This window comes from Verticillium dahliae, genomic scaffold, assembly GCF_000150675.1.
Source record: "Verticillium dahliae VdLs.17 supercont1.25 genomic scaffold, whole genome shotgun sequence".
NCBI lineage: Eukaryota > Fungi > Ascomycota > Sordariomycetes > Glomerellales > Plectosphaerellaceae > Verticillium > Verticillium dahliae.
In genome coordinates, this window is record NW_009276932.1 from 467,910 (window position 1) to 487,726 (window position 19,817).

General features: G+C 56.5%; 8 protein-coding genes across 8 annotated transcripts; 5 read left to right on the forward strand and 3 right to left on the reverse strand.

Annotated features, from left to right (window-relative positions):
• Positions 1–184: 184 nt before the first annotated feature.
• VDAG_09390 (nucleoside diphosphate kinase) lies at positions 185–997 on the forward strand (the record flags this gene model as incomplete). The annotated part of the gene is made up of 6 exons (XM_009655692.1): positions 185–204; positions 311–341; positions 407–450; positions 505–563; positions 628–738; positions 798–997. 6 exons carry the CDS (start codon positions 185–187, stop codon positions 995–997), a joined length of 465 nt encoding a protein of 154 aa, XP_009653987.1.
• Positions 998–1,269: 272 nt separating this feature from the next.
• Positions 1,270–1,938, reverse strand: VDAG_09391 (uncharacterized protein; the record flags this gene model as incomplete). The annotated part of the gene is made up of 1 exon (XM_009655693.1): positions 1,270–1,938. The coding sequence occupies one exon, from the start codon at positions 1,936–1,938 to the stop codon at positions 1,270–1,272; it is 669 nt and encodes a 222-aa protein (XP_009653988.1).
• Positions 1,939–3,403: 1,465 nt separating this feature from the next.
• On the forward strand, positions 3,404–5,417 carry VDAG_09392 (vacuolar calcium ion transporter; the record flags this gene model as incomplete). Its single annotated transcript, XM_009655694.1, has 4 exons — positions 3,404–3,614; positions 3,663–4,050; positions 4,155–4,353; positions 4,404–5,417. The coding sequence occupies 4 exons, from the start codon at positions 3,404–3,406 to the stop codon at positions 5,415–5,417; spliced, it is 1,812 nt and encodes a 603-aa protein (XP_009653989.1).
• Positions 5,418–7,189: 1,772 nt separating this feature from the next.
• Positions 7,190–9,132, forward strand: VDAG_09393 (periplasmic beta-glucosidase/beta-xylosidase; the record flags this gene model as incomplete). Its single annotated transcript, XM_009655695.1, has 3 exons — positions 7,190–7,918; positions 7,977–9,030; positions 9,086–9,132. The coding sequence occupies 3 exons, from the start codon at positions 7,190–7,192 to the stop codon at positions 9,130–9,132; spliced, it is 1,830 nt and encodes a 609-aa protein (XP_009653990.1).
• Positions 9,133–9,444: 312 nt separating this feature from the next.
• Positions 9,445–10,278, forward strand: VDAG_09394 (uncharacterized protein; the record flags this gene model as incomplete). The annotated part of the gene is made up of 1 exon (XM_009655696.1): positions 9,445–10,278. The coding sequence occupies one exon, from the start codon at positions 9,445–9,447 to the stop codon at positions 10,276–10,278; it is 834 nt and encodes a 277-aa protein (XP_009653991.1).
• A 919-nt stretch (positions 10,279–11,197) lies between these two features.
• Positions 11,198–12,091, forward strand: VDAG_09395 (uncharacterized protein; the record flags this gene model as incomplete). Its single annotated transcript, XM_009655697.1, has 2 exons — positions 11,198–11,485; positions 11,547–12,091. The coding sequence occupies exons 1-2, from the start codon at positions 11,230–11,232 to the stop codon at positions 12,089–12,091; spliced, it is 801 nt and encodes a 266-aa protein (XP_009653992.1). The 5' UTR covers positions 11,198–11,229.
• Positions 12,092–12,321: 230 nt separating this feature from the next.
• Positions 12,322–15,000, reverse strand: VDAG_09396 (ATP-dependent DNA helicase RecQ; the record flags this gene model as incomplete). Its single annotated transcript, XM_009655698.1, has 7 exons — positions 12,322–12,357; positions 12,406–13,424; positions 13,471–13,513; positions 13,573–13,698; positions 13,754–13,881; positions 14,224–14,545; positions 14,641–15,000. The coding sequence occupies 7 exons, from the start codon at positions 14,998–15,000 to the stop codon at positions 12,322–12,324; spliced, it is 2,034 nt and encodes a 677-aa protein (XP_009653993.1).
• A 393-nt stretch (positions 15,001–15,393) lies between these two features.
• On the reverse strand, positions 15,394–17,730 carry VDAG_09397 (dipeptidyl aminopeptidase B; the record flags this gene model as incomplete). The annotated part of the gene is made up of 1 exon (XM_009655699.1): positions 15,394–17,730. The coding sequence occupies one exon, from the start codon at positions 17,728–17,730 to the stop codon at positions 15,394–15,396; it is 2,337 nt and encodes a 778-aa protein (XP_009653994.1).
• Positions 17,731–19,817: the final 2,087 nt, after the last annotated feature.

Here is a 19,817-nt window from a genome sequence, read left to right on the forward strand (position 1 = left end):
CCCGCCACATGCCGCCCAGCAAGCAACAAAAAATTGGTTCGGCTACCTCCTCTTCGCTCTCTCTTTCTCTCTCCTCCTCTACGTCCACACTTACGACTTCTTCCACCCCGACGACCATCTTCAGGCACCTGCCAATACTTTTGTTCCTCAACTCAAGAACCTTCCCGTTCCTCAAACCGACATCATGTCTTCCGCCGAGCAGACGTGAGTTACCCTACAACACGACCCCGCCATGTTCCGAGGGCTCCTCGGGGTTTCGCCAACGTGGCCTGGCATTATTCACACGCAACCCAGGCTGACTGAGATACAGCTTCATCGCCATCAAGCCTGACGGCGTCCAGGTACGCCCTCTTCTGAGACACCATTGCCGGTAGCCCCTCGAACCCGCCACTGACACAGTCCCCAGCGTGGCCTTGTTGGCCCCATCATCTCTCGCTTCGAGAGCCGCGGGTTAGTCCAGACACATCACTACAGCTTCAATGGCAAGCACTGACACTCGGCCAGCTTCAAGCTCGCTGCCATCAAGCTTGTCTCCCCCTCCAAGGAGCACCTTGAGCAGCACTGTACGTTACATCCCCACACACCGCCACAACCCTCCGATGACCCCGCTCACTGACCGCCCTTTAGACGCCGACCTCAAGGACAAGGCCTTCTTCCCCGGCCTGATCAGCTACATGCTCAGCGGCCCCATCTGCGCCATGGTCTGGGAGGGCCGTGACGCCGTCAAGACCGGCCGCTGTACGTTGCCTCGTTCTCTTTTTGTATTTAGCCAGCCAGCTAACATTTTTGCCCTCCAGCCATCCTCGGCGCTACCAACCCCCTCGCCTCCTCCCCCGGCACCATCCGTGGCGACTACGCCATCGATGTCGGCCGCAACGTCTGCCACGGCTCCGACTCTGTCGAGAACGCCAAGAAGGAGATTGCCCTGTGGTTCAAGGAGGGTGACCTCGTTGAGTGGAAGTCCGCTGCCTTCGACTGGATCTACGAGAAGGCTTAAGTGCCTTTCCGTTTTTGCTCGGTGATTCGAAAAAGGCGAGTCGCGTGCTCTAGTAATCTGTCGTGGTCCGTCGACCACGGCTTGCTGCATGCAGGCTGAGGATGAACGGATAGAGAGACCCCGTCTCGTAGACAGGTGGATTTGCATGTGAAAAAGCCAAGACGATAGCTGAACAGGAAGTCATGACCAATCGCCTCCGTTGTCTCCAAGTGCATGGTTCAGGCGTATTTTTTATTCTCTTATATTTTTTCTCTTTCGGAAGAAACAGTCAACTACCGCCCCCTACGGATGATTTTCTTCCACAGAGCTACCGTTCCCGGTGTTCCCCAGGCACTCAAGATAATCCTCGCGGGCAGCAGCGCCTTGGTCACAGCCCAAGCGAGCGCAACCTCCACGACAACCTTGTACCTCTCGTCATCCCTCTGCCACTGTTCCAGCTGTCCCCTCATGTCCCCCGCCTCGGCGTCGCCAGACCTGGCGAACGCACCCGCTACGGCCCCGCGATCCGCGGCCTCGAACCCGAACCAGCCCTTGCGGCTGAAATAGCGCTCCGCCTTCTCAGCGCCGTCACGCACCCAGGCCGCGGAGCGAGAGGTAAGGTACTCGAGCGGTGCGAGAGCCGTGTAGTGGAACAGCGCAAAGAAGGCAAGCAGGGGGACAATGGCCGTGATTTCGTGCAGCGCGAGGAAGGCGATGGTGTGGGAGACGGGGGCCGCGCGGAGGGCCGCCGTGTGGACTTGGAGGCGCTGTGGGAGGCGGTCGAGGATGCGGTCGAGACGGGACTTTTGCGCGGTCGAGGGAGCGGCGGTGGTCGCTGGCGCGTTCGCGGGCTTGGCTGGGTTGGCCGAGGGGGTTTGCTTTGAGCTTTGGTGGCGTGCGGCATGTCGAGGTTTGGGTCGCAGCGCCGGCCGGAGGGAGGGGAGGATGCGGCGGACGAGCATTCTAGGAAATTGTATCCGTGGCTGGTCTTTGCACGGTGCTACCAGGTCCTCGTCGTCGTGGGCGCAAGAAGTGATGATGTATATTTAGAGCACATGTCCTGGTGTCTTGGCTGCGAGGCCAAAGCTCTTGCTGCTTGTTCTTTGTTCGGGTGCTGGGACTATCGGAGTGGCAGCTGTTGCCAGCTGCGGCGTCTAGTCGGATGGGGCGGAACGAGCCGGCACTGGCTCATGGCTTGGCAGATCACATCAAACCTCGCATGGACAGGAGATGTCTGTCCGTCGCGTCTCGAGTCACGGTCGTAATCTCGGGTTCGGTCAGATCGTCAAGGTAGTAGTAGCGTTTTATCGGTGGGCTGCTGTGGAAACTACGGTCTGGGCAGTCATGCAAGCTTTGGTTCAGACCTATGTTTTCCAGCCAGGGGCAGAGACTGATAATGCCTGGGGCAAGATACTTCACTTCCAAGGCCGGGGCTTCTGGGCATGTTGAGTCTAAGGTTAAACAATAAAATACCAGTGGCTGGTGCGTCAGCCTTACAGGCACCGGAGCTCGTGACCAGTGTTAGCGAAGCAGCCTGAAGCTCGCTTCTCTCCAGACAGCCGGGAGCCAGGCAAGACAAAGGTCAGAGCTTGATTTGGATCGGTCAGGGGTTGATGAACCAGATGCACCAGCCCGACGCGATCGGCATCCAGCCAATATGATTGACACTCATGCTCGCCCACCCACTGGCATGACCTTTTGGGTAATCCGGGACATGGTCACGTGGACTTCGTCTCATTGACGATCTGGATACCTAAGGTACATGATTAGGTACTTTACCTGCTAAGCACGCGAGGTATCCCGAGGGAGCCGGCGCCAGGGTGGCAGCTGCGCTCTGGAAGCCAGGAAAGAGCCTGGAAACTGGGGAAGGGCTGCTGCAGGGCATTGAGACAGCCTATGTTGAGGCGAAACTACAGCGTGTCAGGAGCTTTCTGGTATGCCTGACTTTAATTCCTCATCCCCCAACAGGCAAGGGCTCCCTGGACTTCCTCCTGCCGTTGCATGGGTTGTTATTGCCCAATTGATGGGCCAGCGAATGGGCTTCATGCCAAAGAAAGCACTAGCCCCTGAACAGACTAGCGCTGGACTGGAAGAAGATTAGCTCCATGGACCCCTGCTCCAGCAGCAAGAGCGCCTAGTCCTCATTTCACGATCCCTTCGTTCTGGCTCCTTCCCCCATCCTGGATTCTTCATCCTTAAGAAAAAGGGGGCCTTTTTCTTTGCAGTCTTTTCACGGTACGACACTGTTCCATCGCCGTATTTTGACGAGAACCTTGTTTCGACGACAGCGACGACGACGACGGCATTGTATAGCGCCCTTCTGTTATTACTAGTCTTATTTTACTTCATCGACTCATCCGTGTTCGACATCCAATACTTTGTTCTAATTCTAGCTGTTCGTATCCTGTGCCTCCGCCCGCACAGTTGATGGCTATTGCTGCTGCGCTCCACCCGAGGGTTACCCCATTCAATGGTGTGAATAACGACTACAGCCATTCAAGCGAGGACGACGACGACGTGCGCGACTCCTCGAGTTCTATTGATCTTCTGCCCCTCGAGCGCGCCGTGTCTGAAGATGCCCGTTCCCAGGACAGCCATGGCTTCACCGGCTTGTTGAGGACCAACGTCAGAGGCAGGTGTTCACTACTGCTGTCTCAGTCTCATACGCGTTCTAACCTGACATTAGACGGCGTTCAGCAAGCCCTTCGACCCTTTCTCTCGGGGAACGACAGAGGAGGACCATGGGCACCCATTCCCCAGAACGACTCGGGCTATGCCTACGAGTCTGGCATTGGCCCTGACCTCGGTCGGCCTGCCATGTCATCTGTGAGCAGTCTCCGTGAGATGATACTCGCCTCGTGGCTCAATAGCCTGCTCGTCTTCGTGCCTGTCGGCCTTGCGAGTTACTTATCTGGCATGAGCCCCATCTTGACATTCATCACCAACGTCATCGCCATTGTGCCCTTGTCGGCCCTATTGACAGACGCGACGGAGAGAATCGCCAATGATGCTGGCGACACTGTCGGTGCCCTACTTAATATTAGCCTCGGCAACCTCGTCGAGCTCATCATCTTGTACGTTTTCCAAGTCCCTCATGATGCTCAATTCTAGTGCTGACATCCTCACAGTGTGTATGTACCCGTGCCTGGCGTGGTGGACTCCATTGCTAACAGCGCAGCGTTGCACTGGTCAACAACCACATCCGGATCGTGCAAGCCTCCATCCTTGGCTCCATCATCGTCAACCTGCTCCTGATTCTCGGCTCTGCTTTGTTCGCCAGCACTTTCTCGAGGCACGATGCCTCTGCACCCTCAACCTCCAACACGCAACTCCTCAGCTGCCTTCTGCTCGTCTCTGTTTTCGTATTTCTGATGCCTGTAGGTTCAGTGCCCCCATCTCGTGATTGATATTGTGCTCACCTTGACAGACCGCCTTTGACTACACCTTCGAAGGCTCCAAAGGAGCGGATAAGGCCATTCTCAAGATGAGCCGCATCTCTGCCATCATGGTGCTCGTGATTTACGTATTGTACTTCGTACATGAGCTGCGTACCCGTCCAGTAGCCCACGACGCTATCCCGGCTGAAGGCACTGGCACCCAGCGAAGCCACTGGGCTGTTCCTGAGCCTCAAATTCCTTCGCGAAGCCGGGCTTACACCCTGCCCCCTCGAACCATTCGTTTTGCCGACGATGGCACGCCTACCGTGCCGCACTTTCCAGGGAAGCCCGCCGACCAGATCGAAATGGCCAACCTTGACAAGGTCGCTTCAAGTTCCAACGACAACGACATTGATCCCGTCAACTCGTTTCCCGGCCGTCCACTGTCTACTGAGCCTTCCATCCGCTCACGCCGCCATTCCAGGTCCAATTCCGGGTCCGCGGCCACGTCCCGCGCCCCAAGTGCCCCGGGTTTCATGCGCTCTGGCCCGACAACTCTTGAGCTCATGCGCACAAGCAGTAACCAGGCTCATGTCCAGCATCGCCCTACCGGAAGCCGCTTCATGTCCATTGTGGTTCTGGTGGTCACATCTGCTCTAATGTCCATGTGCGCCGAATTCCTCGTCTCCACGATAGACGCTGTTACCCATCAGGGTCATCTTTCCGAGCCAGTCATTGGCTTAATTATCCTGCCCATTGTTGGCAACATTGCCGAGTACATCACCGTCGTCACGGTCGCCGCGAAAGATAAGCTCGACCTCGCCGTGGCCGTGGCCGTCGGCTCCTCGATCCAGATCGCGCTGTGCGTGACACCGCTCACCATTATCGCTGGCTGGATTCTCAATCGCCAGCTGGCTCTCACCTTTAACATTTTCGAAATGGCGACGCTCCTAGGATCGGTTTTGATTGTGAACATGTTAATTTTAAATGACGGGGGAACGGCAGCGAAAACGAACGGGCTGAAGGGCGCATTGATGTGTGCCTGTTATGCAATCATTGGGTGAGTACTCCTTCTTGAGTCCTTTCATATACTACGCAGCTTCCTGCTGAACAGTCATCATGTGGCGATCGAGCTAACATCCGGCAGGCTTGGGGCGTATCTATCTCCCGAGGAGAAATAAGCAAGCATGGCGCATCGTCGATGGTAATGACTCACTTAGATCTGGTTTTGGCGTTTCTTGTACATACTTTACAGCATTTCAATCGAATACGACAGACTTCGCGTTCACATCAGAATTACAAGCTGGTACATCATATCACAACTTGATATCTTGCTGAGTCGTCTTTTCTTATGGTACCGTCACCCGCCCTTCTCCAATCCTGCAGCAGGGAGGCTACGGTCATATGCTAGCCACTTGACACAATACCTACACGACATGATGCGATGGGGGCGAGCTCCCGAAATCACCGTGACCTCGGGACGTGCAGTTGGTCGAGATTCCTAGCGGGCCATGGGGCGGTGTAGGTGACAAACTCCAGCCTACCACAGGACGATTTAGTCCAGGAAAATGAGCGCAGTCCGCAAGCTTCATGCCCCACATCATATCCGACGATGAAGGCCACCCATGTTCCCGATGCGAGGGAACGTCGTGGACGTTACATCGGGAGGTGGGGTCGGAGAATATGGGGAGAAACCGGTCTGGCGGGGTAGTGTACAGCATGGCACACAGCATTGACAGCTAAGTGACAGATTTTCGACCAGCAGGACCCGGCTGGACGACGGATACGACGCAGATGCATCCCCGGATCTCGGTCTTTATTTTGACCAGGCTTGGTTTCTTCCCAGCACGCGATTCTGAACCGAATGTCTTGCACCAAAACTCTTGGGATAAGGGGAGATAACCTTAGTGACAAAGACCAGAGGTGTGTCGCAGCATCATGACGAGGCATTCGGATCATTGAGCTGGCTTTGTACGGTATAACATCCGTCACCTCGCTCGAGGTACCTTCCATCGGTGTCGGACCAAACCCCGCGGTTCGGATCGGCCGCCGGTGCGCATGCCACGGTGACGGTTTACGGAGCACGGAGCTTAGGGTAACTGACAACATGCGCCACATTGTAAAAGGCCCGAGAAGAGCTGGGCAGGAGAGGAGCGATGTCGTTTATTTAACATCTTGGTCATTGCAGTGGTCCGATCTACCCCGCAAGATGGGCCCGTTTACGAGAGGTCTTTGTCAGAACACGAATGGTTCCCTGGCTGCCCAGGCGCTTAAACCCCGCCATGTGAGCAACCCCAAGCTAGCGTTCGGGGATCGTCAAGGTGGGCTGTCGGATCTCTGAGTCGGCACTGAGAAATCATGCTTCCACTGACGCGGAAACCTTGGCTTCTCGCGTTGCTCAGTTGGACCAGCCGTGTAGAAGCTCGAGATATTGGCATCATCGTCCGCGGAGGGTTGGCCGTCATTGGGCCCGGAACTGCTCCGTATCGCTGGGGTGACCGGCAGATCTTGCTTCTCGCGACTCGAGATACACAAGGATTGGGTTCTCTTCAACTCCACCTCTCAAGATGCAGGTCGCCAACAGTCAACGGTCTCGGACCGAATACAGGTAGAAGATGGTGTCTGATCTGGCTTTCAACAACACGGAAAGCTTCACGTCCAGCGCTAAGCCTGACTCGTGTAATGGTCTTGATTTGTTCCTACTCCACGAACCCGTATAGGGTTCTGCTGAAGAATATATACCTGCCCGGCTTCCTCTCAGTTGATTGTCATTGGAGTCGACACAAGAGCCCATCGCCTCACCCTCACTCTGACTTCACATGACCGCGACCCGAATATGAGGACCGCTATTCTTCTGGGTGCCGCCTCGGCAGTCCTTCCTGCTGTCTCCGGGGCAGACATTCTTCCCTACTGGGATTCAACACGGTGCATCGATGAGCGTGTGCATGATCTCCTCTCCCGCATGACCCTTGAGGAGAAGGCGGGACAAATGTTCCACGCCCGTACCTCTCTAATCAACGATACCTTTGACGCCAACATCAAGTCATACGTTGCCGACAAGCACATCACTCATTACGTCTTCAGCGGTGGCGTCAATGACGCTCGTGTCGTGGCAGAATGGCAAAACGCGCTGCAGCAGTTCTCTCGCGACGAGGGCCTCGGGATCCCCATCACCCTCTCGTCAGACCCGCAGCACGGATGGACCGATGACACGGCTGTATCGAATGTGGCCGCCTCGTTCTCACGGTGGACGGAGCCGTTGGGTATCGCAGCGCTCCGGTCGCCTGAGCTGGCGCTCGAGTTCGCCAAGATTGCGCGCGAGGAGTACGTGTCCGTGGGGATCAGGCAGGCGCTTCACCCGACTGTCGATATCATCACCGAGCCGCGCTGGGGACGCAACGCCCAGACAATGGGTGAGGACGCCAACCTCACGAGCACCCTGCTGGTGGAGTACATCAAGGGCTTCCAGGGCGACAAGATCGGACCGCACTCGGTCATCACTACGACTAAGCACTTCCCTGGCGGCGGCCCTATGGAGAATGGTGAGGATTCGCATTTTGAATGGGTAGGCAGACTTTCTACAATAACGTTCCGTCACCGAATGTTCTTCTGACTTGAAGCAGGGCAAGAATCAGACCTACCCTGGCAATAACCAGGAATACCACCTCATTCCCTTCCGTGCCGCGATCAAGGCTGGCACCCGCCAGATGATGCCCTACTACTCCCGCCCTATCGGCACCGAATGGGAAGAAGTCGCTTTTGCATTCAACAAGGGCGTCATCACGGACCTTCTCAAGAACGAACTCGGCTTTGAAGGCATCGTCGTATCCGACTGGGGTGTCGTCACCACGCGCTTCTGGGGCGTCGAGGACCTGACCGAGCTGGAGCGTGCGCGCAAGGCCCTCGAGGCTGGCATTGACATTTTCGGTGGCGAGACGAAGCCCGAGCTGATCGTCCAGCTTGTGAACAGCGGACAAATCGCAGAGGAGCGCATCGATTACTCCGTCCGCAAGCTCATGAAGGAAAAGTTCGAGCTCGGCCTCTTCGATAACCCGTTTGTCAATGTCGACGTCGCTGAAAGGGTCGTGGGCAATGAGTACTTTAGCCGCCTCGGCAACGAGACACAGCGCAGGGCGTTCACTCTCCTCACGAACCCGGATGATTTCCTCCCTCTGCCGCAGTCGGCGCTCAACGCCAGCTTCTACGTCGAGGGCATGGATCCGGCGGCCCTCGAGGCCCGTAACCTCAAGGTCGTTGGTACTCCTGCGGAGGCCGACTATGCCTTCCTCCGCCTCCCGTCGCCCTTCAAGCCGACGACGGCCTCGGGGCTGGCAGCCAGCATCAACAACGGCTCCATCGAGTTCAACGTCACAGAAAAGGCGCGCCAGGCAGAGATTTACGCTACGATCCCGACGGTGGTCGACATCAAATTCAACAGGCCGCCTGCTGTGCCCGAGGTTGCAGAGGCAGCTGCCGCGCTGATGGGGAACTACGGGAGCAGCCACGATGCATTCCTCGACATCGTTTTTGGCGTCGACGGCTGGGCGCCGGAGGGTAAGCTGCCCTTTGACATGCCGCGGTCGATGGCTGCTGTCGAGGCCTCGAAGGAGGATGTGCCCTTTGACACTGAAGACCCGCTATTTGAATTTGGCCATGGCCTTTCGTACAGGGAGAGGTGTAAGTCGGGATGCCGATCCGCGAGGCGCACTTGATCAATTGGCTGAGGCTGTAGGTTGGGGAATCACGGGCTCCAGGGCGGTGTTCGGCGTCATTGCATAGTGAGGTCCCGAAGGCCGCCAACCATGGCGCCGTGTTCGAGGGAACCCGGTCAGAAAGCCGATTCAAATCAAATATCAATGTATCAACGGTCGCTATATTCATCATGACTGAGGCATAGTGCAGGAATTTGCCGCATGGTGTCAGTCAGTCGGCTTGATGGTTCGGAACCAGATCCAAACACCCGTCAGCTGAGCCGTGGTCAGCGCTAATTATTCACTTCGCATCACCTCAACTGACTGACAGCCCTACCTACCTGAATTCCCTCTCCCTCTCAGCTTGACGTGACCAAAATCACCAGTAGCAAGACGAACAATGGCGCATGAAGAATCACTGCCAAGGCCGATGCTTGCCTTTGTCTCGCTGAATGTCGAAAAGCCGTCGACCATCGTGTTGTTACACGGAGGACTCTCCTGTCATCTCGAGTACGCAGACGTCATTCCCCTGCTGTCAGAGTACCACCTGCTGCTACCAGACCTGCCGCAGCATTCGAAGTCGTTCCACATACCGCTGGTCTCACTCGAGAACGTCGCGGACCACGTGGCCGATCTTATATCGGCCAACGCGCACGGTGGGAAAGCCCACATCGTCGGCCTCTCTTTTGGAGGTTTCGCAGCCCAGGTCACCGCCATACGACATCCTTCGCTCGTCACATCCCTCTTCGTCACGGGCGCCGAGCCGTTTCAAGGCTTCAGGCTGCGCGCGTCGCAGTATCCCTCCCTGATATACGGCTTTGCATGGTCGCTCCTGGGTCTCCCGGATGCGCTCTACTGGCGCTACGCCGCTTGGATGGGCTTGCGGCGGCATGATGATCTCCTTATCGAGATGCGGAAGAACTGCCAATTAGGCATGCTGCGTGACGAGTTTTCCACCATCGCTCGATATCGCCTCGAGGACGTGAGCAAGATTGAGACACGGACACTGATGGTGGCCGGTGGGAGGCAGGATGACGTGGGCGCTAGCAAGCTGGCTGGCCAAGTGCTGGAGAACAGGGTGATTCGCGGCCAGAGACTGGACGATGGGTCGAGGTCTGTCGTTATACGAGACGCCTTGCATGCTTGGGATTTGCAATTTCCGGAACTCTTCGCACGTGGTGTCCTGGCCTGGGTGGAGGAGAGGCCACTGCCGGAAGGGTATGAGCCGAACTAGTTGCCTACCATCATGGGCTTGCAGAGGGTATTGAGAACTGCACCGAGGGGTAAGTTGCAGCTCCAACACCTGAGTGCGCTGTCTCTCTACAAGAAGCGGTTGCCTGCAGGCTATGTTGACACGACATGTGACGCTGAGCTCGTAGGATGTGGCTTTGCTTCTGGCCCAAGCTAGCTATCGTCAGGTCTCAAGCGAATATGACATGTGAGAGATATCCCAGCTACTACGGTTGCTTTTACGTTGACACCAATTGAAGAAGCTTGCCTGCATAACCTGTTATCATGCAGACTAATCATGGAGCAAATCACTACACAGGTGAAGACCACGCCAATAAAGCCACAAACCTCTTAGCTCTCCAGCTGCCAGGGCATGGACGAATGTGTTTCACAGACAATGCATTGGCTTGTATGCCTAACCACTGCCTAAACCCTCCATCTGGTTGCCTCTGCGAACCGTGTAGACTCTCAACCCCCAACCCCAACGAGCAATCATCCGCTGTGCTCCCCAACAGCGTCCCACGAAAGCCGCAGGTGAAATTACAAAGAGGGATGACATTCCCACCATGTATCACTCAGCCCCTGCCATCATACATGCGCGGCCAGCCCCGTCTATGCATGTACAAGTGCACATCGTCTCGGCGGCGCCTCACCCTTTCTGGTGGCTTGCAGCTGTTAAACTGAATGCCCAGCCAAAGGCAAGGCTGCCCGAGTTTACCCTCCCCCCTTCGCTGCCTGATTTATTGACCGAAGAGACTCGATCCAAGTCGGGCCGGCTTTTCGCGGCTGTGAGATCTGATATTCTGCACTGCCCAGCACTGCCCTTCTCAGTGACATAAATGCGTCGCGTCCGCTGCTTGCAGCACCGGCGACTGTTCTGGCTTTGTAACGAATGGAGTTAGCATATTCATAGCCTGACACAGAATATCAGAATATATTACCCCCGAGTCGGAAGATGGGACATCCCTCTCAGCACCGGTGTCATCATAGCAAACATAGCCATCGACGCAAAGAAAAGAAGCATCGGCAACCATCTGAAGACTCCCAGCAACTCGAACCTGAAGAAGAGGCGGCAGCAGGCGAGACAGAAACACAAGGCGACGTTGCGATTGACTGTACCGATATCAATCCCGGAGAGCCCGGCCCCTGGTCAGCATGGGTCTACGATTCAAGGGGTTTCTACTACCGGTGTCGACAGCCGATAGATAGCGGTTCGTACATGAGCGCTCGGAAGGCCAGTTTTTGACAGGCAGCTGATCATCTCGATACCAGACAACTTGGACTACGAGTTCATCCACCCTAGGACCGCCTCGACAATGGGGTTTGTGTACCCACCAATTGAACCGGCCGCGCAGTTGCAAATAACACCAGTGACCCAAGCATACGGGCAAATCATCCCGATCCTCGTCCCCGTCGGCACCTATGAGGCGCCAGCCGTTGCAGCAATCGGACAAGACCTGCCATACCAGCCTGAAAACTCAGTGACGCCCCTGAGGCCAATGCTCCTTGTGAGTCCTTCAGAGCAGCAGATGACGCAGTCCACGCTACCCCAAAGACACGGCCTCGCCTCTGCCCCTGTGGACACGCTCACGCAGCCGCCCGTCCAGAACGGCGTGGCTGGCGCTATGGTCCGTCACTACGCTGCACCGCGATCGACCACTTCGCAAGCCACGTCGCACCGGGAGAGGAACATGGTGCGCGACGTTGCAAAGGGCGCAAAGTCGAGGAGCAAGTCTGGCTCGAATCGACACGCGCGGGACCCGCTTCTGAAGACTGTGGATAAATGGCTGGACCACGTGAGGGAGCGTCCGCAATAAGTGTGTTTGTGACTAGCGATTGTCGCTCCAGACCCCTGTTTCGTCTGTTGAGCATCTTGTACGTGCCGTGTGATAAATTAGCCTGCGTTTGGTTTATGCCATGCCCACAGGGCGCTTCTGTCACTGCAAATGTGCATTCAGGACCATTCTCGACCAGACATGGTCGTCAGAGTGACACCGTTTGATCCTCACTGCCGCCTTTGATTCTTTGCGCGAGAGCACAAAGCATCCTATTTGCAGACCTTCGTGAACTCAGCCAGCAACGCCTGCGATATGTCAGCCGGTGATTTCAAATACATAAATAGAGAACATACCTCGAAATCACTCTCCGCCATGGACGCGAAGATCTTTTTCTTGTCAAGCCCCAGCCTCGTCACGCGCGGGCTCTTGATCCCAAACGCGACCCTCGCCAAGAATCTCGGATCATCACGCACATCAGTAGCCTCAAGCACCTTCTCGGCCGCCTCAAAGTCGAACGGCTTCCGCGCCGGCGCTGGCAGCTCAACAGCCTTCTTTGTCACGCAGAAGGTGCAGTGCCCACACTGCGTCGCCTGTCCGGGGAGCTCCATGCCAAAATGCTGGGCGAGGGAGAGTGCGAAGCACTTCTTGGCTGTCACGAGCTTGATGAGCTGCTGCGTTCTGTCTAGGGCTTGTTGTTCGCGCAGCTCTAGGTCCGCGTAGACTTTCTCCACCAGTTCGTCAATCTCCCTGTCTGTGCCGGGCAGTTTGCTTAGAATTTTGTACTTGTTCTGGACGCCGCTGACCTTGAGTTTGATGCAGCCCGTGTCATTGAGCATGTTGAGATATTTGATCAGGTCGTTGCGGCGGATGCCGGTCGATTTGGAGACAGCGGTGGGGTCGATGCTGTGATACTTCTTGGCTTTCTTCGCATTGTTCAAGATGGCGGCCGCTTCGGGGCTCTTGTCGTTCTTGAGGCGAGGGTAGTAGACATTGTTGGCTTCGAAAGTGTAAGAGCTATACTCGGGGGTGATGGCACGGATCAGCTTGAAACGCAGTTCGAGGGCCGCATAGATGATGCTCAAGGGGCTCATGCGAATATCGAACTCCGTCGTCTGAGGGTGATGACTAGTCTTGAACGTGTCGCCAACTGACAAACTCAGAACCTCAGGGCTGAATATGTCTTTGAGAAGACCTCGGAGGGACTGACGGGAGGGAAGGTCACCTCGGGCAAATGCCTCTTTGACGTAAAGGTCCTCCGGACACAGGTAGAGCATGCAGTGGCTCTCTTTGCCGTCTCGACCAGCACGACCAACCTGCTGGCAGTACTCTTCCACAGTGTTTGACAAATCCCAGTGGATAATGCTTCGGATGTCTGTGTGGGTCAGCAAGAATCTTCATGTATTGGCCGTTCAGCATACCGGATTTGTCGATGCCCATGCCAAACGCAATGGTAGCGACCACCTGGGTTTTGAAGTCAGCCATGATGTAAATTCAAGGCAGAAATGTGCTTGTCATCTCACAATGTCGACTTTCGATGCCATGAAAGCATCCTGAATACGGGTCTTTTCCTCCGTCTTCATGCCGGCATGGAATGCCTGAACCTTGAAGCCCTGCTTTCTGAGTTCAAGCGCCAGATCCTCGGCTTGCTGTTGAGAAGTTCCGTCAGCCGTTCATCCTGAGAAGCGATGCCATCCAACATACCCTCTGCTGCGTCACATAGACAAGGGTCGAGCCCTTGTGCTTCTTCAGGTAGGCAACAAGTAAATCTCGTTTCTCTTCTTGCTTGCTTATCGCCACAGCTTCGAGCCGAAAACTGAGCACATCAGCAGCTGATCATCAAGGAGAGCAGGGAGAGAAGTCATACTTGGGGCGGTAGGGCGATGTCCTGAAGACCCCATCCTTGGAAATACTGAAAGCATTGCAAATGTCATCGGCAACGACGGGAGTCGCAGTGGCCGTCAGGCAGATAACCTTCTCCGCCTTGATCTCGTCAACGAAGCGTGCAACTGGATCATGTCAGCAACCCAAAGTCACCCTTGATAAATAGGTCAACGACTCTACCCTTTAAATAGTCCGGCCTGAAAGAGTGTCCCCACTACGCATCATCAGTCTCAACCCATGCGACTCTCTCACCAATGAGGGGCGGGAGGAGTGGCTCACCTCGGAAATACAATGCGCCTCATCCACAGCAAGAAGTCTGACGCCGCCACGCACATACTTCATGTTCTCGACAAACATTTCATTGTTCAGCCGCTCAGGCGCACAGTAGATCATTCTCAGCTTGCCGCTCCGCAGCGCGGCGTTGATGTCCTGGATCTGCTCCCACGACTTGGTCGAGTCGATGCACTCCGCCGCGATGCCCCTCCGCCGCAGGGCGTCGACCTGGTCCTTCATCAGGGCAATGAGCGGCGACACGATGATGGTCACGCCCGAGTCGCCCTCCTCCCTGTCGCCGGTCTCGCGATCCATGGCCTCGAAGGCGATGGCCGGGATCTGCAACCCACATTAGCACATCATGCCCGTTCAAGAGATGCGAGACTCGGCAGGAGGGGGGGGGAAGAGAACGGATGAGAAGGGGGTGCGCAGACCTGGTAGCAGAGCGACTTGCCCGCTCCCGTCGGGAACACAACGAGGCTGTTCTCCCCGTGCAGGATCCTCGCAATGGCTGCCGCCTGCTCGTGTCGAAAAGCGGGGTAGCCAAACTTGTCCTTCAAGATGCTCGTCGCAAGAGCGAGCTTCGACGACGAGGACGAGCCGTCCTCTGTGTATGAATTGCCGATACGCGGACGTTTCGAGGGTTTGTCATCTGATGGACCCCTCGACACGGCATTTCCGTCGGATTCGTTGAGGGGACGCTTGGCGGAGGTCTGGACCTGAGAGCTCTGCAGGAGCGCATCCTCGTTCACCCCGTCAAAGAGGTCGTCGCCCGAGTCGTAGTCATCCGCCATCTTCCTCTGCGTGGCTTAGCGTTATGAACTGGGTTTGGGTTTGCAGTGAGATCTGAAGGAAAAAAGTATCGCATTCCCCTTTTTGATGCTTCATAGATCAAGGTCTGATGAAATGGTGATTGTGATACGCCAGCTGGTGACTGGTTACTGAGTCCTGAACCGTGCGCGTTCAGGCTGCAGGCGCGTTCACTTTACAAATTGGCGGTTGACGCGCTGTCACGTGATGGCAAACCGAGGAGCGACGTCATCCTCAGACAGTCCAGATACATCACACATCACTCTGGTGCGCAAAAGGTTCCAAATGCTCAAAGTGTACGGTATTCATGTTCATTATTATACTATAATTACGTTCAGAGGCTATCCTGTCCGGACCCTCTCCTCCCCGACATACGCTCAATACTCGTAGACGAACTTGGCGTTCGCCACAGACTTGCGGCTCCACTGGTGCTTCAGGGGGTCGCCCTTGCGGTTCTTCTCAGCATACAGCGCCTCTGTCAGGACCTTGTAGATGAAAGCACCAGCGCCGTTGTACACAATGCTGTGGTCGCTGTCGGTGAACGCATGCCAGTTGAACTTGGCGTGCGGTACAGCACTGCCGACGAGAAGGTCAACCAGGGCAGCGGTGTTCTGGTAGTGCACGTTGTCGTCACCAGTGCCGTGCGCAATGTACGCCTTGCCCGCCAGGTTCTTGAAGCCAGTGGTGTCAGTCACAGCAGTCTCGTTGTAGCCATCGGGGTTCATCTGGCTGGTCTTCATGTAACGCTCAGTGTACATGCTGTCGTAGAAGCGCCAGTCGGTGACAGGCGCGACGATCAGACCGCTGGTGAAGACGCCCGAGTTCTCTTCAAGGGTCTTGGCGGCCAGGAAGCCACCGTACGACCAGCCAAAGATGGAAATGTGCTCGGCGTCAATGAAATCGTACTCGGCAATGAGCTGCTCGGCGGCCCAGATCTGGTCAAGCGGCTCGAGGCGGCCAAGGTGGGAGGCCACAGTGGCGCGGAACTCGCGGCCCTTCCAGCCTGTGCCACGGTTGTCGACAGTGTAGGTGATGTACTCGAGCTCAGGGTCCGAAGCAATGTAGGCGCGCCAGTTAATGGCCTGGAATCGCTTATGAACTTCCTGGGCGTCGGGGCCGCCGTAGGGGGTGAAAACGACAGGGTACTTCTTGCTGGAGTCGAAGTTGGCAGGCAGGCGCTGCATGACGTTTAGGGAGTATCCATCGGGGTGCTCAAGCTCAAAGTACGTGATGTTGGGCAGCTTGTACTGGGCAATCTTGGCGATGAGGGCATCGTTGGTCGTAATAGTACGCAGGGGCTTCGTTGAGTTGGTAGCGTAAAGCTCCTGGTAGGGAACATTGGGTCCGAGGTAGTTCAGAATGTAGAAGCCACCAGCGGCAGAGAAGGAAGCGCCGAAGTACCCGGGAACGGTGTCATCGACAAGCGCCTTCTTGACGCCACCAGGGTAAGAGACGGAGTACAAGTGGCGCTCAGTGCTGTGACGCTCAGTCGAGGTGAAGTAAATCAGGCGCTTCTTGGTGTCGACCTTGAGCACCGAAGCAACCTCAAACTCGCCCTCCGTCAGGGCGATGGGCTCGCCGCCCTTGACGGGGTAGAGGTACAGGTGCTTCCAGCCAGACACGTCAGAGATGTCGAGGTAGTAAGGGTCGCAGGTGCCGTTCAGCCTGCCGACGAACTGGATGGCGAGGAGGTTGTCCAGCCAGCCGTCGGAGCCGTCACGCTCGCGAATGGTTGTCGACTTGCGGTCCTCGACGTCAACCCGGACAACCTTCTCCTGGTCCTGGACACGGTTGAAGGCGCGGTACAAAACGCTCGTGTGGTTAGTGGTGACCCAGGCGACCTCACCGATGATGAGGTCATCGGCAGCAAAGGCATCGACCTCGAGAGTGGTCGACTCGCCCGAGTCAACCTCGAGCAGGGAGAACTTGACGGTAGGGTTTGTGGTGCCGACCTTGGGGTAGCGGAGGTCGAGCTCTCGGGGGTAGACAGGGGCCGTCTTCTGGCCGTCCATGTAGTAAGGAATGGTGAAGGTCTCGACACCGGTCTCGTCGAAGCTCAGGTAGGCGACATACTCGCCATCGGGGGAGAACCAGAGAGCCTTCTTGTCACCAAAGATCTCCTCCTCGTAGACCCAGTCGGGCACGCCGTGGAACAGATCAGGGCCACCATCGTTGGTAACCTGGGTCACGTCGCCGCCCTTGTTCAGGTACAGGTTGTTGCCGCGGACAAAGGCGATGGCGTCGCCAGCGGGGGCAAACTCGGCGTGTTGGATATCACCAGCCTGGTCAGCAACCAGGGGGGTCAGTTCGCCCGACTCGACGTCGAGGATCTGGTAGTCGGCAAAGAAGGAGTGGCGGTACTGCTTCGTGTCGTTGGTGGCGAAGAGGACCTTCTTCAGGTCCGGACGGATCCAGTAGTCCCTGTAGTCGGCGGGAAGGGCGCTGGCGGGGACAAAGGTCTCGCTTTCACCGGAGACAATGTCCTCAAAGACAAGACCTGCCGTGTTGGCGAAAATGTACCGGCCGTCGTCGGTACCATCGACCCAGCTGACGGCGCGCGAGCTGGCAGCGAAGGCACCGCTGCGGCTCTCCTGGTATGTAATGAGGCGCTCTCCGCCACCAACGGGCTGGGTCGGGGGGCGGGGAGGGTCGATGGCCGAGACGCTGGTAGCCAGCGCCGCGGCGACGGCGATGGCGCGGAGGAAGCGGGCCATGGCGAGGAATTCAACACACGCAGTAGCTAAGGATGCTGTAACTGTATGTGACTGAGACCTAGGATCCCAAGGTGCGTTGTTCTACCCGAAAGAATGCAGGCTGAGACACGAAAGAGCGGACGAGGATCGGAGGGACGGGGGGAAAGGGGAGGGGCCGAAGCAGTCCAGCGGGCGAGACGGCGTGCTCTTAAATGAGGTGACCTCCTCAATTCAAGATGCCGCAAGCCTGTCGTGGTGCACCGCGCTGTCGTCGCATGGCGAGCTCTTATTTCTTCCGACCTACCCAACTAGGCAGGCTGGTGATTCTGGATGCATCATGGAGCCGACTCGGCTAGGTGCGTGCGCTGATTAACCTAGCGGCCCCTGGCTTGTTCCTGCTCTAGATTGCTCGAGGTGACATGAACATGGCGAGCTCTGATGCCATCGGTACGACCTCAGCACGCCGCGCCGTGCCATGGACCTGACATGACCGGGGGACGATGGACGGTGGACGATGGTGGAAGACACTGCAGACCTTTCAAGGTCGCACCGGGCCAGCCAGTTGCCAAGAGGTATTCGAGCTTCCTATCTGGGGAAGGAGAAGCTGCGATCGTCATGTCGGGTCTCCGCATCGTTGGCGTTCGAGTGGCGGAGAGCTTGTCTGAAATGGCCCGTCTTGTCGTCTGCCAATGCCGACAACCGACAAGGCCGAGTCAAGCCACGAAGGCCAAGGCTATGGAAGGGTTCTGCGACGGCCACCGGACGGGACGGTTAGCGATGGGATGGAGATGGAGGAGCAGACAAAGACGCGATGAGCCGTTGTGAGAGGCTTGACATGATCGGCGCACTAACCTCGCCTGGGCTAGCTGGCGGGGCCGTGGGCTTTTGCGGGGCTCCACCACCTGCCATTTCTGGCCTGATCTGCCGCCTGTCGTAGGGTTGTGCCTGCCTTAGCCATGCTGCGAGGAAGCGGCGATAAGGGGGGAAGGAACTGTACAGCAATAGGGCCAGGTCAGGTAAGGCAGGTAGGTCCTTTGCCCTGGGGGTAGTACCTGGCAGCCTGGGTAGGTACATGTAGGGCAAGAAGCAGGAGAAAGGGGGGACTTTTGGCGCGGCACAAGGGCACAAGGCACAAGGGCACAAGGGCATGTTGGTCTGTAATCGCTAATTTACGACGCCTCTTGAGATTCGCCAATTGGGCCACCAACATTTGATTCCAAGGTTGTAAGAAAGCACGCAAACAGGCCTGGAGCTTTCGCGGGTGGTCGTGCTAGGGAGTTTTGGGAAGGTTACAGCGGTCGAGACACTCGCAACCCACCTCAGTAGACTTTTGGAGTCTGTGGGCATGCCATGGGAAAACACGAATAATACCGGGCAAATTGTCCTGCCTTGCCAATTGGGTTTCTCACTCAATACTACCTACTTGTAACAGAATCGCACACCTTATTTCTCTGCCTCTTCCACTTCTGCTGCACACTAGGTAGCGGACCACGCAGCTCCTGAGCACTCCAAGTACTGTATGGATGTTGGTTTTATTTGAACCATCCACGGCGCGCTCTGTTGAGTTTCACCTGTTCCTCCGTCCTGACAATGTCTGGCCCTGCCACTGTCCCGTGTTTTATACCTTTTTCTCTGCAGATGTACTACGACGTTGGGCCTGTCTTCTTGTCACCATTACACAACCCCCACCCTCTCCTTGTTCAATTGTCACAGGATATAAGGCATCAATTGGATCCCAACAATGGTGGGCCTCTCGTGGCCAAGCTGCTGTTCGTCGTCGTCCTCCTCCTCCCCGTCCCTGGCCTGAGGGCGTGCATCCTATAATGCATCCCGTCCGGTCCATCAATCACCTTGCCTAGGTACCTTACTTGACGAATAGGTGCCGCATGTTCCTAGGGGCTTGGTCAAGCAATCGTTTGCCTGGCCTCAGATTCTTTCTTTTTCATGCCGCGTTGTCTTGCCGGTCTCCTGCTGGGCCAGTCCCCGACTCCTTACTCGCATCCTGTATCATCCCTGCACCATGCTCTTCCCGTCCCGTCCCACGTTAAGGTACTTCACATCGTCACCCCCCACCTTTGGTTCTTGACCACCTTTGATTCTTGACGCCC